At 38.4% G+C, this 16,547-nt stretch overlaps 1 protein-coding gene across 1 annotated transcript in view; it reads right to left on the reverse strand.

Annotated features, from left to right (window-relative positions):
- Erc2 (ELKS/RAB6-interacting/CAST family member 2) overlaps window positions 1-16,547 on the reverse strand; it is a 678,261-nt gene that overhangs the window by 197,934 nt on the left and 463,780 nt on the right. The window contains exon 14 of the mRNA XM_071614554.1: window positions 15,281-15,416. Coding sequence (XP_071470655.1) covers window positions 15,281-15,416 — 136 coding nt within the window. The remainder of the gene's footprint in view (window positions 1-15,280; window positions 15,417-16,547) is intronic.

Here is a 16,547-nt window from a genome sequence, read left to right on the forward strand (position 1 = left end):
TTTTCTGTGGCTTTCAAGGTGGCCAGAGGAGGTACAGAAAACCTGTGAGTAACAGCTGCCATAGTAGGAAATGAATACTTGTTCCACCAATTGGCAGCTGAAGAAAAACATTCATTTGGAAATGTGAGTGTCCAAAAAGATAGGGGCACCAGGCGAGGTAGCGCATCCCTATAATCCGGGCAGCTTGGGAGAGTAAGGCAAGAGGACTATGAGTTCAAAGTCAGACTCAACAACTTAGAGAGACCCTAAGCAACTCAGTGAGACCCTGTCTCTAGATAAAACATGAAAAAGGGCTGGGGATGTGGCTCAGTGGTTAAGCACCCCTGGGTTCACAAAAAGGAAAAAGCTGGGGGCATGATGCTATCACAGTGCTTGGACAGGCTCAGCATTCCCTTCACCATGAGGGAACATTTTCTAAATGACTCTGTGCTGAGTCCATCAATCAATTATACAATGGACAAACTCTTAGCTACTAAGAAATTCTTTCCTCACCTTATAGCTACCTGTCAAAGACCTAAATGCTCAAAAGAAGTTCAGCTTCACTGGAGAACTAAAATCGAAAAGGCTGTTCTAAGAACCTGTCTTCTCATTTTGCCACCTTTCTTTAGGTGTTTCTATCTGCAGACTGACTGTGTCTTAAATGTTGACATAGGTGTCTGACATAAAAGGAAGCTGCTCAGAGGGCAGGGTGAGAATTTGGTTTCTTCTGATCTCCTGTTACGTTGCCTTTCCCTTTCTCTCCACAGCCACTCTGAGCAACTTCCAATGAGGATGGTGCCCTCTGCAGCTTAAATGTGAAAAGAGATAAAACCAGGCCTGAGCTCCACAGACAGACTTCTTCAAGTGCCAATAAGAATGTCTCTTAAAGCAAATTCCTGTTCAAACAAGGTTTGTGTTTAAAGTCTAGACGGTACATCCTTCACTTCTGGCTAGCCTGTCTGATCATTTGCCATTAATGTGTTCAACTTGTAATAATTAATTTATTATGTTAGTCAAAAATATACCTTCTGAATGCTAATCCTGGTCTGAATACATAAGTCAGAGTCCTGACTTCTAGGAGGAAGGATGATTGGCAGTGGTGCCCCCATGCATGTGCTCATGGGAAAGATGGCTAATAAACAAGTGCAAAAATAACTATATCTTATTATAATTTTAGGACGTGATATTCATCATGAAAAAAGATAAAGGCAAGAACATAAGAATTATAAGAATAACTGATTAGAAAGAGCATTCAAAGAAAGCTTCTCTGAACAGATGGCATGTGAGCAGAGACCTGCATTAGGGAAGGAGGAAGTCACAAGCATATGTAAACAAAGAACCTTCTACTCAAAGGCACAACATGTTCCAAGACCCAGGGACAGGGAAGGATGGAGACTGGTGTGCTGGAGGAGTTATAATGAGAGAACAGAAGGAAAGTGGTCCCAAAGATACCTGGAACCAACTGGTCAGGGCGTAACAAGGTTTCTGTATGGAGCCCTCACAAGTGTGAATGTGAAGACACAGAACATCATTGACACCCACACCAGCATCCTTACAGCAACAGCCACCACTTACACTATGCTGGGCACTGCTTCCTAAAAGATCACATAAGTATCTACCTATACTAGGAGGTAGATACTATCGTGATCTAGAACCTTAACAACCTCATGGCATAACACACAGCTTGTAACAGGCAACAAGAAAAGTCCATGTGGGAGCTTATGATCTAAACCAGTGGAATGAAAGCAAACCTTACACCTTTCCCTGGCAAAGAGATAAAAATACTCACACCTACTAGGAAACTATAAAATGAGCCCTGCTAATATGTGAATGGCTGACTGTGGCTTTGTAGCACTCCAGCAAGTGGGTTCATGAGCACCTCCACAGGGGTCATGGACCCTTAGGTAGAAGAGGCTTGTGGAGACCCTGATCAAATGACACTGTTCCATGACATACAGGGGTTCTGAAAGGCACATTTTGTGTAACAAGTGATTTCAAAGTTTACACAAATATCTGAAGTATAGAGTTGACTATTTTATCTATATCTTTTTAAGTTTAATATTCACATTTTTTTAAAATTAATTTTCTATTTGAGAAAAGGTAGATGGCTTTATCTTCAGGAGGTATATGTTGGGGTATCAATATTTATTGACTCATAAATGATGGAAAGGAGCAGCCATCAGAACCAGGGGAAGAGGCCCACCCCTTGGCAAAAAAACATTTGAAGGGAGCCCCAAAAAAGCTACAGGAGCTGACCTGGTGGACAAATTCAAGGCCACTTTTGTTTACAATGTTCACTTGCACTGCTACTTAGTCTGATAGATAAAATAGAATCCCTTTGGCCTTTACTCCCCCATCTCCTGGCATGTCTTTATCATGAGTGTGACTTAATGGTCTGTCTCTCCATTACACAGGGTGAGAGAGACACAAGAACCTGGTCTCAGGGTTAGTGCAGAGACTGAAACAAAAGCTGTGGAATGAAACTTTCATTTCATTAAATTAAAATATAAAGATACAGACTTAAGATTGTACAGGGAAAAAATAAGCTTTGAAAATGAAAAACAACATGGATTCTGTTAAAACTAAAGAGATGATCCTCCTCCTACTGAGTACATATCTCCCCTAAAGACACAATTCTGACTCCTACTCTGGTCTCCAACATTGGACTGTAATGCACATGAGATTCTGGTGAAGTGAAACTTCATTCAGGCAAATCAAACCCACAGTTGAGTGTGACCTTAATCCCCCATTCAGAGTATGGAGAAAAATAACCTTGAAAGATGAGTAAAAGGGTAAAATCATCATTAAGCCAGGATAAGAGAGGTGCAGTTCATTCAGAAATGACAGGCCCATTTATGAGCAAGTTCAGGCATCTAGGAGACATGCATTCAAGGTTATATTGTTTAACTATCACCATTTTCAAATTTGTGGCTTTCTAATTTATCATAAGGATCTTTTCACAGCCAAGAAAGTACAACCAAAATAAAAACAACTTTGCTGGTAATGACATAGCAACATTCTGTGCTTCATTTTCGACCCGTATAATTGACTTTGACAGCCCAACTGGAACCTAAGCACTATATTCCACACTGCCAATGAACTGCCTTAGCAGAAAGCAAGTAAAACTGCATCCAAATGAGAATTAACAATGGAAACCTTAAAAAATGTAATTTTATATTTTAAAGCTGGGATAATTTCCACATCTTCTTCCAAAACAATCTTCATCAAATTTGGATTTGGGGCATAGCCTAATGTAAGATTATATCTAAAAATCAATGTGGATTTTGAAGAAATCACAGAAGAAAATATTCCTAAGCCTGTTATAGACATTTTTCAGTAGCTTTATTAATGAGGTGCAAATTTTAAAAATTATATCAAAAGTAAAATTTTCTTGGTCAATCATTCTACCAGAACTATTTTTGAATCACCTAGCAAGAATAATCTGGGTGAATTCTGATTCAGCAAAGACAATATTCTGCTTAATATAGTTTCCCTGCAGGGTCTGTCCAGCCTAAAACTATAATCAAAGAACTAGTTATATATCACAGTCTCAGCACTGTGGTTGCTTAGATCAGCATTTATCAACATTCCATACAATACTAAATTCTTTGCAATGTTAATAGATGTTCGGGAGAAGAAACAAAAGACTTCTTTTGTCAAGTGATTTAAGGAAAGTTTGGATTAAAGAACATTAAACACTTCTCATAGCTGCGGGACTTCTCAGAGCCTTCAATATGTTAATATACAACTGCTTTCCAAGTGAAGGCAAGAGTGTGTATTGTTTTCCAAAAGCATTTGATAAATGAAATGTTTCTTTCTTAAAGTATTATATCTCATAAACTATCACTTTGACAAACATGTTTTGGGAAATGCAAACCTAGATAATATCAAACTTGTATTTGTCTAAGTAGTCTATTTTCTATTTTCCCACAGCTCACTATGACCCACACCATTTGGGGAAAAATAGTCATATTGATATGGTGGGTTATCAAAATAATAGTGCCCTTCACAAATAATTACATTTAAAAGCCACACAGCTCCTGTCCTTGAAAAATAAGTCAGTAACCTTGGTGGCTCAATTCTGAGAAGTCCCTGCATTGTGTATCTTGTGTCCAGACTGTCATAGTTCTAATCTATCTTATCCCAAAACAGTAACAATTAGTGGATGTATTATGTTAACAGATTGCTCTAAAGAAAGAAAACAGTACATTAATGGCCTCTACCAAAGCCTCCTCAAAGTTACAGACTCTGTACTTCAATTCACTAGGAAAACAAAAGCATTCTTAAGAGTAATTTATACTTAAGGCCAGATATTATATTACCAGGATGATTCAACAACACCAATTTCCTCACTTCCCCAGATTCCCAACTGGAGGACATTCCTGATCCTTGCGTAAAGACACTATTTTGACTGGAGCATCTCCATTTGGTTCATGAGCCACACTCTTTGAAGATGTTTTTAAATCACCATATATATACATGTTTCATTAATCCCCAAACCCCAGGATTTCAGAGTTGGAAGGGGCCTTCCCCCACTATAAGCCTTTCCTTTTATGGACAAGAAACTGTGGTTCAAAAAAAAAAAAATCACTTGCTTAAAATCACACAGCTTATTAGTGGTTGAGCCTAGACTAGAACCCAGACCCTGACTACCTACTTGCTGCTCTCATCCCTCGGCACTCAAAGGTTTGCAGCTCTCTGCAGAACTACAGGTCAAGTTCAAGCTCCTGCTGCAAACATGACCCTTGCTATCTCTTTGAAATGATCTCCTGTCCTAAGGCAGGTCACAGCCCAGTGAACTATTTGCAGTTCACATTCAGAAGCCACTACAAATAAACATCTCAGAGGCTCAGGGAAAGAACCCTTAAGTTAGAAGAAAAGACTTTGAGACTTTTCAGTGTAAAGAATCTTGTTTTACCTGTTGTTAAATCTCAGCAAGTAACACAGTGTCTGGGCACAAAAGGTCCTGAAAAAACCTCAGTGGGACAGTTTGCTGAACTGCAGGCAGAACCTTACATACATCTAGGAAACATTAAAGTCTATATCATTAGTTAAAGGAAAGCTTATCCCTTCCCCAGGAAGTACAGGCAAAGCCTTCTTACCCAAGTTTATGAGTTTACGCCACCTAACATATCTGTTTTTGGTGCAGCCTAATGGTCATTTTTACTTTTGCTACGGTTACTATGGCCAGTGTAAAGAAACAGTTCCATGTAGGAGAGGGAGAAGGAGAGGGAGAGAAGGGGCTAGTTTGCAAACAAACTTGAGAAAGAACACCAGCTCTTTCAGCTAGTATTACCAAGTCTTGATTTTCTCATCTGTAAAATGAGATAGAGGCACCTTCATTAGTTTGGAAATAAGATTTTAAAAGTTAATATGTGTACACAGTCACTTGGCCAACCAGAATTGACATTTAATGGCTGCTGATATTGAAAAGAATTCTGAAGCTGCGTAGGCAAGATTAGCTGTATGTACTCATCATGGATGTCAAACAGGAGAGAGCACATGCATGTTAGTGACTGCTGTAGACTCAGTGGTATGCTGCCCAGATTCTCATTTGAGAACTAAGGAACTCATTTCCCAGTGGCCATGGATGTGCCTTTCCTGAGGGCTGCCTTGTCCAAAGACTACACCCCTCCCCAGGGGCTGCTCACATCCACTGGCTTATTGATGAAGGAAAACCAAGGCCACCCTCTGGCCTCAATTAGAGTCAATTCCCTCCTAATGGCTATTCCCAGCTATAGAGCAACTGAGGAACTGCTGAGGCCTTTGCTACAACATCACAGTTTGACTTCTCACTATTCCCGGTCAGGTTTTCCTCCCTTCCTTAGAGTACCCCAATAAACTTCCTTACATGTTAATCTCAGTCTCAATTTCCCAGAGAACTCAACCAAAGACATTATCCTTGGCCTAATTCATTGCTCAATAAAAAGCAGGAGGTATCATTCTTTTTATTGAATTTTCCAAGTAATCCACACTTGTTTTCCATAATAAGAAACTTCCTGAATTTCTTTATGGCTAACATCCCTTTATGGATGAGGAAAAGTGTCAAAGATAAAAATAACCAAAACCAATTTTATTTGTCATTTAAAGAGCTCTAAATTCTGTAAATCTGGTCTCACGGTAATTTTCTCCTCCACCAAGTTACTACTTCTTTAGGTACTCTAGTTTTAAAGATATAAGGAAATGACAGATATCTATTTATAAAATACAAAGTTTAATTTATTGTGAGGGGTAATTCCATGTGATCTCAGATAGTCACAGTGATATCCAATGCTGGGGGGTCATAGGCCTGACCTATGGGCTCAAGCATTTAAACTGTTCAAATTCTACTGAGAGAAGACAAAACCTATGGAAAAAGTGAACCACAGAAATGGCACTGGACAAGGATGCAGAAGGCTTAGGATCTGATCTCCCCCTCTGCCAGTAGCTTCCTCTAGGATCTTAGTAAGGTCATTTGCTTTTGCTGGGTCCTATTTCCCTCATCAGCAAAACAAGGAGCTTGTATTTTATAAAGTCTAAGGTCCTTTCTATAGTAAGAAAAACTTATGATTGCTTAACCTTGCAGAGATTTTTCCAGGCAACATAAATAATAAAGATGTGGAGGGAAAGTGTAACAGCAGAGAAGAAATTAAAAGTGTCATAAATTCAAGTTACCAACTTCCCAAACGTGTATTACAGGAGAGACTATTAAGTGAATAGAAACAGATTTTATAGTTGTATTTTCCTTTTGCAAGGTTTCCATTTAAATCATTGCCCATGGCATTGATTGTCATTTCCTTAATCTGGAGTGTTTGAATATACAACTTAGCAATGCCTTGGACAAGCCATAAGTCAAAGTTAACATTTTTAAAAATTAACCATGCCCAGGTCTCTTCCTTAGGTAGTGATGTGCTGAAATATCAGCAATTATTAGAAAGAGGCTAGTGATATCAGAGTGACATGCACTGTGATTTGCAAGTCCCCCTCTGACTAACCTCTGGTAGGGATATCCCAGGGTAGGTCTATAGTTATGACCCTGGTAGCGGAGAGTAGGTTTAACTGGACTGACTCTTGCGATGCAGTAGAACAAGATCGCCCCCTGGGGATTACATGAGTCCTCCATGTGTGAGTTATTACAAGTTCTACCTTGAAAAAAATAATGTGTGCTGTCAGATTTTTTTTTTCCCCTTTCAGTTAGTTACCCTGAGTTTAAATTGTGGATTCTTCAGTAATGCCATCATCATACTTACTCGGCAAATCATTCTGCACATTCTGTGGATGCAAATAGAATAGAGAAACATTGAGACACTCTAAAGTACACACTAGAAAGTTCTCATTTCTCAGTGGCTTTTGGTTCAGAATCCTTTGACTGAGGAAGAATTTCTCCAGCCTCTGATCAGAGACTTGCTTTGACCTTCAGAGGGGGAACTTATAGGCTCTGCTGTCTTCTCAAAGCTTTGCTTCTAATGAGATCCATGATTTCAGATGAGTCACTGAGCAACTGAGTCTCAGTTTCTTCTTCTAGAAAGTGAAGAAAGATAATTCTGCAATCCTTATGGCTAATGGTAGGACCCAATATAAAGATCAACCTGTGAAAGCACTTTGAAAAGTACACTTGGCTGACTGAAATGGGCTATTGCTTTATTAACTAAAATCAGCTGCAGCAGTGATTTTCATAAACATAAAAATGGTTATAGCCCAAACCTCAGAGACCAGATTTTGGGATAAACCCCAGATGTCAGAATTTGGAGTAAACAGAAGCCAGCAAGACTCAGTGGGCCCTCCTCTTACCCCAGAGCTGATCACTCACCCTCTCTAGGAAAGGATCTCTATCTGCTTCTAGTCTTTATTGGTGATTACAGGAGAATGAACAATGTCTTTCCTGATTTATCTTTCAGGGACTTTTAAAAAGCACCAAATTGGATAATATCTAAAAGATGATCTGATCTTCCTCAGTGCCCACCCTCAAATGAGGAAAAGATCACCATATCATTCTAGCAGGATTCCTTTTTCTAAACATCTCCTCAGATCTCATCTTTCCAGACTCTACACCCATAATCAAAATGATTTCATTTGACAGATATGTTGCATTTCATTCTGCAGGATCTTCAGACTTTGACAAACAAACATTCATTTTGCCAGGGAATGCTAAACAGCCACTAATGGAGTGAAACCTAAAAACCCTTCGGAAAAGAATAATGAACCTTCCTCCATCTCCAGGGGGTAATTTAGTAGGTAGATTAGGCAACACTCGATTAAGGGTAAACCTCTTTTTTCTATAGAAATATATTGTGTTTGTACAGAGGGGCTATATGAAGTGGAGGATTAGGTCACAAATCCACAGGAAAAAGCAGAAGACATTTCTCAGAAGAAATATGCAATTTACTGCACATTTGGAAAAACAAGTCATACTTTATTGGGAGCAAAGAAGAAAAACTAAAAAACTCCATGTACAACAGTTTTATTTACACAATTTCACTTGACTTCTTGGAACGTTTCTAAAAATCGGTTAGTTCCCAAATACACCACATAGGATATCTTGTCACTCCTGACAGTCCATGAGTTACTACAGAGAATAATGATTTCAACTCAAGGCTACCAGAAACTGATTGTCAAATAAGATTTTCCAAGACTGCCCAGAGGGACCTGCCATAACAAAAGTCATTTTTGGCTCGTGGGGGATTATAGTGTGAAAGAAAAACAAATGTCAAAATAAATCCCTAAGGAAAGAAAACACTTCTGTACTAAACCTCAGTCCTACTCGTCAACATTCCATGTCCTCTGCAGATTCACAAATAGTTGGGTATTTCTTTATATCTGAAAACAGGAACATAGGCAGGAAATGTGGGATGAGGCTTAGTTCACATTTCAACTATGTGATGAGTTTATCCACAACGTAAATGGAACTTCCCAATTTCTATATGGCAGGGTAGAAAATTGCAAAATAAACAAATAAAAATCTTGCAGTATTAAATATCATGATGTTAAGTTCTTGGGAAAATTGGAACAAACGTGGATTTTCTTTTCAACCTGTGTTAAGATGACCTTTCTCATCTTTACATACATTGAAAACGATGACTGAAATGGAACTCCCCTAAATCACCTCACACCATGCCTACCTACAGCCATGGAAAACTAGGAACTCAATAAACACATTTTGACAATGATAAATCCCCGAACTCTGCTGGTCAGGTTTCTCCTAATAGCAGTACTTAGGTAAGTGTACCATAACACATGAACATAGATCATGGTTATAGTAACAATTTTAAGTTTGGGGAATTGAAAGAGAAATGAACTTAACTCAGTGTCTTGGAGAAATGAACATATAGATATGAGGCTTTAAATGTGCTGTTTAAGATGTACAAGTTACTCTGCAAAGAAACAACTTAGCGAACCTTGGGAACCTTGTAATAAGCTATATGTTTTGCTGAAAGCTATGCATTTTTGAGGTTTATGATGTTTGTTACACTTCCTCTGTTTGCAATTTCAACTCTAATTGGAGAAATAAAGTAAGTCCCAGCAAAAAGATAGGGACATTCAGGGTTACACACTTTGAAAAAATAAAATTGTTTCTAGCTTTTTAAATATAGTTATTTATTTATTTAGGATTATACTAAAAGAACAAGAATAAATGAGAACATTCATTTGCTTTTTAAACTGATCACACTCGGGTTTAACCACTGGCAGAGAAGAAACTTTACAGTTCCCTGGGAACCTATAATTTGGAAACGGAAGCACACAAGAACAGACTTTAGTTTTCAGGCAATAAATTGAAGAGAATTCTGCAGACATACAACAGAAAAGGAGCATAAAACATTGGCTTGTGCATTTCTTAGAATGTTAGTTCATTAACTCGATAAGCTGCATTGGGAAAAATGCAGCCAAAATCTACAAGGATGTCCACTGGGATTTCAAATTGGCATCTTTGCTCAGCAAGAAATAGCTAGAGGTGGAAAAAAAATGCATCCCATCCTGGTAATGACAATTTAGTGTGAATCTCCAGAAAGATAGCTTGTTGAAAAATCTCCATATGGGCTCTGACGGGATACACAGAAGCCCAAAGCCCCAAGGCCAGACGTAAATATCACGCGCTATAATATGTGTCCTGGGGAAAAGTTCTACAGAATTATACAAGAAAATCACGATCTTTCACATTCACCTTTCAGACACAACTCAACAGTAACTTGAAGAATGTTTTAATTTTTCCTCCTTATTGCCCCAAATGTTTTTAATGCTTCATTGGAAACTTTCATTGACTGAAGTGTACTCTATATCTGTATTGCTCATCAGTATAAAATAGTTGCAAAGGGTTTGCTGGGCGATACTCCCAGTGGTCACTGTCTTCTGTAGTTAAAAGCTCATTACCAGTCTCTCTGGGAAAAAGCTCTAGTAACTGAACTCCACACAGGTCAGGGACTGTACTCAGCTTTTTCCTCAAACCTCATTTTATTAAACTCATCCAGGGAGGTAGAAATTATAATCCCATGTACAGATGAAGAAAGTAAGGGTCAGAGAGGTTCTCTGCCTTACTCAGGGCCCTCAAATAATAGTAACAAGGGCCAGTACTTGAACTCTGAACATTTCAACTCCATAGCTCTTTATCCTTCCCTTTCTATTTTCTTTGCAATGCTCAGGGGGTCAAAAAAACAAACAAACAAAAACACACACACACACACACACACAAAATCAAGAACACTCTCTATCCCTACAGATTGTGGGTAATTGCCTCTGATAAGCAATAACACAAAGTATTTTTTGACAAAAACAGGACTCAGGACAAATACTAACCTGTCACTATTCTTTAATTAGTCAAGTTGAACTAGCTAAAGAGCATTCTTAATTTCCTTATTTATACCTTCTGAATTCAGAGGGATCAGACTGCTGTGCAACAGGCCACAAAACAAAGCAATTCATATGCATATGTGGCTGACTGTAATCATGCAATGTTTAAAAAATTTTTGAACCAACTTTCTCAAATATCAGATTCCACATAAATGTACACATTATATGACTTATCTTGGACAATCAGAAGGTCCCACAACCCTAGGTCCACTTTTACAGCAAAGTGCAGCCAGAGCTTAGTGGTTCCTACTACCCTGGATGAAGCATGGACTCTTTGAGTTCCCTAATTCCCCATTTGCCCTCAATTATGCCTACCTGCTAGGGCCAACCACAACTGAAATTTTTCATTATGATTATTCTGTTGCTTTTCCTGGAATAGAGAAACATTTCCCCAAACTTTGTCTTTTTTGATAGATTGAATGATTGGTCTCAATTTTTTTACCCATCCTTGTATCTATCCCTTTACAGTGTTCTCTGCCTGTAGAGCGAACTTTCCAAACTTGGCTCAGCCAATGAAATGGGGTAGAAATCACAGTGTCAATTCAAGACTAGGCCTTCTGATACTCTGCATGTTTTACTCTGCTACTATCATTAGAACTTTCCTGGGTCACTGATGCTTCCTCAGCTTGAGTTATAGAATGAACGAACATATGTGAAACAGAGCTGCCCTAACTTCCCATGGATGTGCATTGAGTAGCAGAAGTGCCCAACAAGGCCACCCTCCAGAAATTGAGCTGCTTGGTCAACCTGCAAATCTGGTGGAATAAGTTACTACCACTGAGTTGGTTGTAAAGTAGTTTTGGAGTGATGGTTACATAGCACTGTGATGGAATTACTAACTGATATGTTTCTACCAAAAGTAAAAAAAAAAAAAAAAAAATGGCTGAAGGAATCAGATATTATTTTTTTCACGTTTCTTATGTTAACAATGTAGACGTTTAAGGTATTTGAGTTTGCAACTCCTGCCATAAAACTGTAAACTTAAGAAAGAAATAAAGTAGGATTTGCAAAATGTTTCATATCATGACTATCTATCTAGGGCTGACAGAGCTGGCCCAGTTTCTTCCTACTGCCATCATGTTCTACTTGAAACAATAAATAGCATGGTCACTCTATCATTCAACTTGTTCCCAATTTCCATGCCAACTAGTTGAATCTCTTTTAGCTCTCCTTTGAAGCCTAATCCAATAGCTATTATTTTTGTAGGCAATACTTTTCCTGATATTTTTATAGTTATAATACCATTTGGTTGGTTGAAATCATAAATTTAGGGTATCTGATCATTACAAATCACCAGTGATGAATAAATCAAATTTAGCAGGTGCCAAACGTGTAACCACCAGCCAAACAACTAACCAGACTAAATCCTAGTAGACTGAAACTTAAAGGGATTAACAGGCAAACTTATAAACAGGAAGTACTTAAAACAACAGTAATATTAAAAGCCAAGGGCCTCCAGAAAGTTCAGTTCTCAGAAGGTAATAATTACTGCATCTGAGCACATCTGCTTAAGAATCCATTCAAGTGGGAGGTTCAGTCTCTATTAACCTTAACCAGAGACATTTTCATCAAAATTAATCGTGATTACTTTTTATTGCATTTCAAATGTTATCCTTTGTTTGGGGTGGTCAGGAATGCAACTAAGCAATTCCAGACCATGCTATCTTTTATGAATAGGTCTACGAGGTAGTTATCAAGGCTCCTTATGAAAATATTGCTATGTGAAAGTTCACGGGCCAAAACAAGACATTAATTTCCATAACTAGATGGTCCTTAGAAGAGAAAAAATTACTATATATAGAAAAGACAAAGAGTTTGATGCTTAATGCCTACCCAAGTATAACTATGTAAATATCCTGCATGTACTAGACAACTCTGTTTAAATGTTTCTTTCACCTTTCCCTGTGATTATAAGAATGATCATCAATACTTATTCTGAGCATAGCCTATGCCAAGTATAATTCTAAATTCCTCATATACATTTAATTTGTAGCCCTCAGAACAACTCTGCAATAGATGTAATTATTATTCCTGTTCTACAAATGGGGAAACTGAGACGTTGGGAGGTTTAGTGACATTCCTAAGGACACTCAGTGAATTCTAAAGCTTGGAGTGAAACTCAGGCATTTTAGTTCCAGAGTTAGTTAAACAAAGATAAGGACAATGCTTACCTAACTGAAAACTGCACCCCAATCACTTGATTCATGATATTTTGTGCCCGGATTATACCATGCTCTATCAACTTCTGTACCTTTTCCGATGGTTCTCTTTCCTGGAGGGCCTTCCCTACCACTTGTCTCTCCCATCTCAAACTCATATGGCTCAAATTCCACCTGATCCATGAAGACTCAGTTTTCCTGCCTTCCTAATTCTTCAGAAAACTCATCATCTAATGATAGTCACATACAGGTTTAAGTCCTGGGCCTGCCACTTATTAGATAAATAATTTTGAAAGTTATTTTATCTCTCATGGTCTCCTTCTTCTAATATACCAAATGGGATAATAATTGTTCATCTACCATATAATGGCTGCAGTGGACCTCTGTAGTTTTATCTGCACAGAACCCTTTCAGATACCAGGACTTATTTTTCTCTGTGGGAGGTCATCTGTCTCCACTCTTAGCACATAGGATTTAGATGAAGCTGACCCCTTCCCCTTAGGCTCCTCATGATCACATGGCCTGAACCTGAGCTGTCAATTTATATGTCCTAATCTCAAAAGCTTGTTAGAACTACTAGAGCTACTTTCCTTTGTCCTGGAATGATTACATTCTTCGGTGGTAGGCTGGCTGGTGTTGGGCATTATTTGTGGAAAGATTTCCTGAGGATCCCAGGCAATAAAGATCAAATCATCCTCCAAGTAGGAAGGAAACATATTATTGATGTCACTGTTTGGAAATCTGAATTCAGTCAAGATGAAAATCTTTCCCTGGATTTTGCAGTGAATTAATGGATTTTTTTTTCTCTTTCTTAATACAGATTGTGTTTTGTTCCTGTCGTTTGCACTCAGGAGTCCTGACTGACATAAAACTGAAATGGGATAACAGCTACTATACAGTACCTAGCATAGTGTCCAGCATATTTCAAAAATGGTACCTACCACTGTCACTTTTTTCTCTGCATTTGTTTTTGGAAAGCAGGAAAGCCTGGAGTCAGGTCTACCTTCACCCTTTACTAGGATGTCACTTCAAAACTTTTCTGGGACACTAGTTTTACCACATGCAAAATCTCCAACATTGTTATAAATGAAAACATGCTTGAAAAAAGCAGGAAAATATTCTACAAATTTTAGTTATTATTATCTCAATTTTTAAGCTCCAATTTAATATCTCTTATCAGAGATTGGGAAACTAAGACCCAAAACCCAACTCTTGATTTGTCAAGAGCATTGAAGAAGCTGTGACCTCAAGTGAACATGATCCATGCTAGGGTGACCCGGGCACTCAATAGAGGATCTGATCCTAGTATTGTGCTATTGTGTAAAAACTCCAATTCAAACACACATGCAAAGGGAGCTTATATGACACCATTATGCCATGACCAGGACACAGAGAAAAAATAAATTAATGTTGACTAAATAACCTCCATCTGCCACTTGTTTCCTTGTATTTCCTACTCTGGAATAATTATTTATTTCTCTTTTGGTCAATTAAAAAGATGAACTATGAGTACATATTGAAATTATATAACTTCTTCTATCTCCAAGGAGGAAACCTAATATATAACTGAAGAAAGACACTAATTAATAAGCAAAATTTAACATGAACAGCAGCCAAGTCGAACTCGAACTGCTCTGTTTAAAGGCACACTGGAATAAATAAAGGAACTTCAAAGCAAATGCCCTGTGTTAGCTTGAATGTCTTATTGAGCATATGGGAAGAACTCCTTTGCCAAAAGTAAGGATGGTTAATGAGGAAAAATTGTTGTTTTCAGTCAGTCGGTTGGTTTCTGAGACAGGGATGTCACTGAGAGATAACTATATTCATGGAGAAAACAGACTAATGATCTATCTCAGAGCCTCAGAGTTTTGAGCAAAATAAAACCAGTTTTGTAAACTGTCTGAGATCAGAGGAATGCATCCTTTCTCAAACACCTCCATGATAATGCACATACGTTTCCCTTCTACTAACCCCAAACAACTTAAACATAAATTTAAAAAAAGGAAGCCATTTCTATGTTTTAAGATTCTTGCCAAATATAAAAAAGTAGCTCTTACCTTTTAAGGAGAGGTACAGGAACCATCAGACTCTGCATAGCATTTCTAAACTCCATCATAAGCTGCTTTCTTGGGCACCATTTTGAAAATCATGCTTCATACATGGAAAGACCTCTCAGGTCCCTGGGAGTATACTGATAACTCTGATCTCAGAGCAAAGGCAAGTTTACCATTTCTCTGCATATTTTCCTGTAGCAATGGCTACATTCCAGAGTCAGTTAGTCTCCAATTATTTAGGGATTAAGAACATAAACCCAAGCTTACCTGCAAATGCTGTGAGTTGTCAGCCATGCTATCTTCTCGCCTGCGAACTTCTTCCAATAACTGGGCATTCTTCTTCTTTTCCAGCTGTTGATTGTGTTTGAGATTGGCTACCTTCTTATTCTGATCCTTCATATGCCTGAGAAAAATCAGCACAACTTGGTTATATTCAACTACTGAAAAGCAAATGTTGTCAGAACAGATTTATTACTAAGAACAAATTATCTTGTGTGGACTCAGAAAAAAGCCAGGACCTCAGAATATTCTGTTCATTCAACTACAAATATGAATTGAGTTTTAGGTGTCAGGATGATAGTGGGGCTTCAATGCTGAATGGGACAGGTCTGCAGCTTCACGGAGTTTAGAGTCCAGAGGGCAAGAAAGACAAGTGCCAAGGGGACACAAATTATGGTTTCTAATGTTGAAGGAAACAAATAGCATGCTGTGAGAGATGATGATGTGAACAGGTGTTGGGGGTGGGAGGAGATGAATTTAGACATTGTTGAGTCCATGGACGGTTACCCTAAGGAAAAGAGACTGTGATTGAGACTCAAAGGAGCTAACCAAGAGATACATGAGTAAAGGAGCTCCCCAGGTAAAGAGAACAAATGCATATGCAATTCCCAAGATAGGAAAGAAGTGGATGCTTCAAGTAATGGGAGGTCCGCAGGGAGGGCAAGACTGCAAAGGTAGGTGGGCCTGGCACATGGGGCCCTGTGGTTATGTGATGGGACATTTATTTTCTTCTAAGTGGTTTCTGTTCTAATTATTATTATTCTTTTGGATCATGTTCTTATTCTGAGATCATAATCCATTACTCTGATTTTAAAATAACAATTACAGGGCTCCAATCAAATACACTGTCAACACTTAGCTCAAACAGAATAACAGCTTGGCTAATCATAATGTTAAACAGAGCCCTGGTGCTTGGACTAAAAGATCTTAATGAATCTATAGGATGTCAAGTGTAAAATCATAAAGTGATCAAGTGAGTTAAAGACTAATAAAGGACTGGTTAAAAATAAGAAAACAGGAGTTACAGGCTTAATGTGGACTATTTCACCAGCAGCATTTAGCAAAACATTCCACAGATTTAGGCAACCATGTCCACAGCAGCTGTTATAAATCTAATCCAACACATGAGGAGGCAGGAGGGCAGCAGAGAGAGCTTGGGAGCAGTGATTCCAAAGAGCCCAGTCATTTGAGGTCCTTCTTAATCCCTTCACCCCCATCTCCCCAGCACTGCTACATCAGTCACTGTGACTGAGCC

Source organism: Marmota flaviventris, chromosome 1 (genome assembly GCF_047511675.1).
Source record: "Marmota flaviventris isolate mMarFla1 chromosome 1, mMarFla1.hap1, whole genome shotgun sequence".
Classification (NCBI taxonomy): domain Eukaryota; kingdom Metazoa; phylum Chordata; class Mammalia; order Rodentia; family Sciuridae; genus Marmota; species Marmota flaviventris.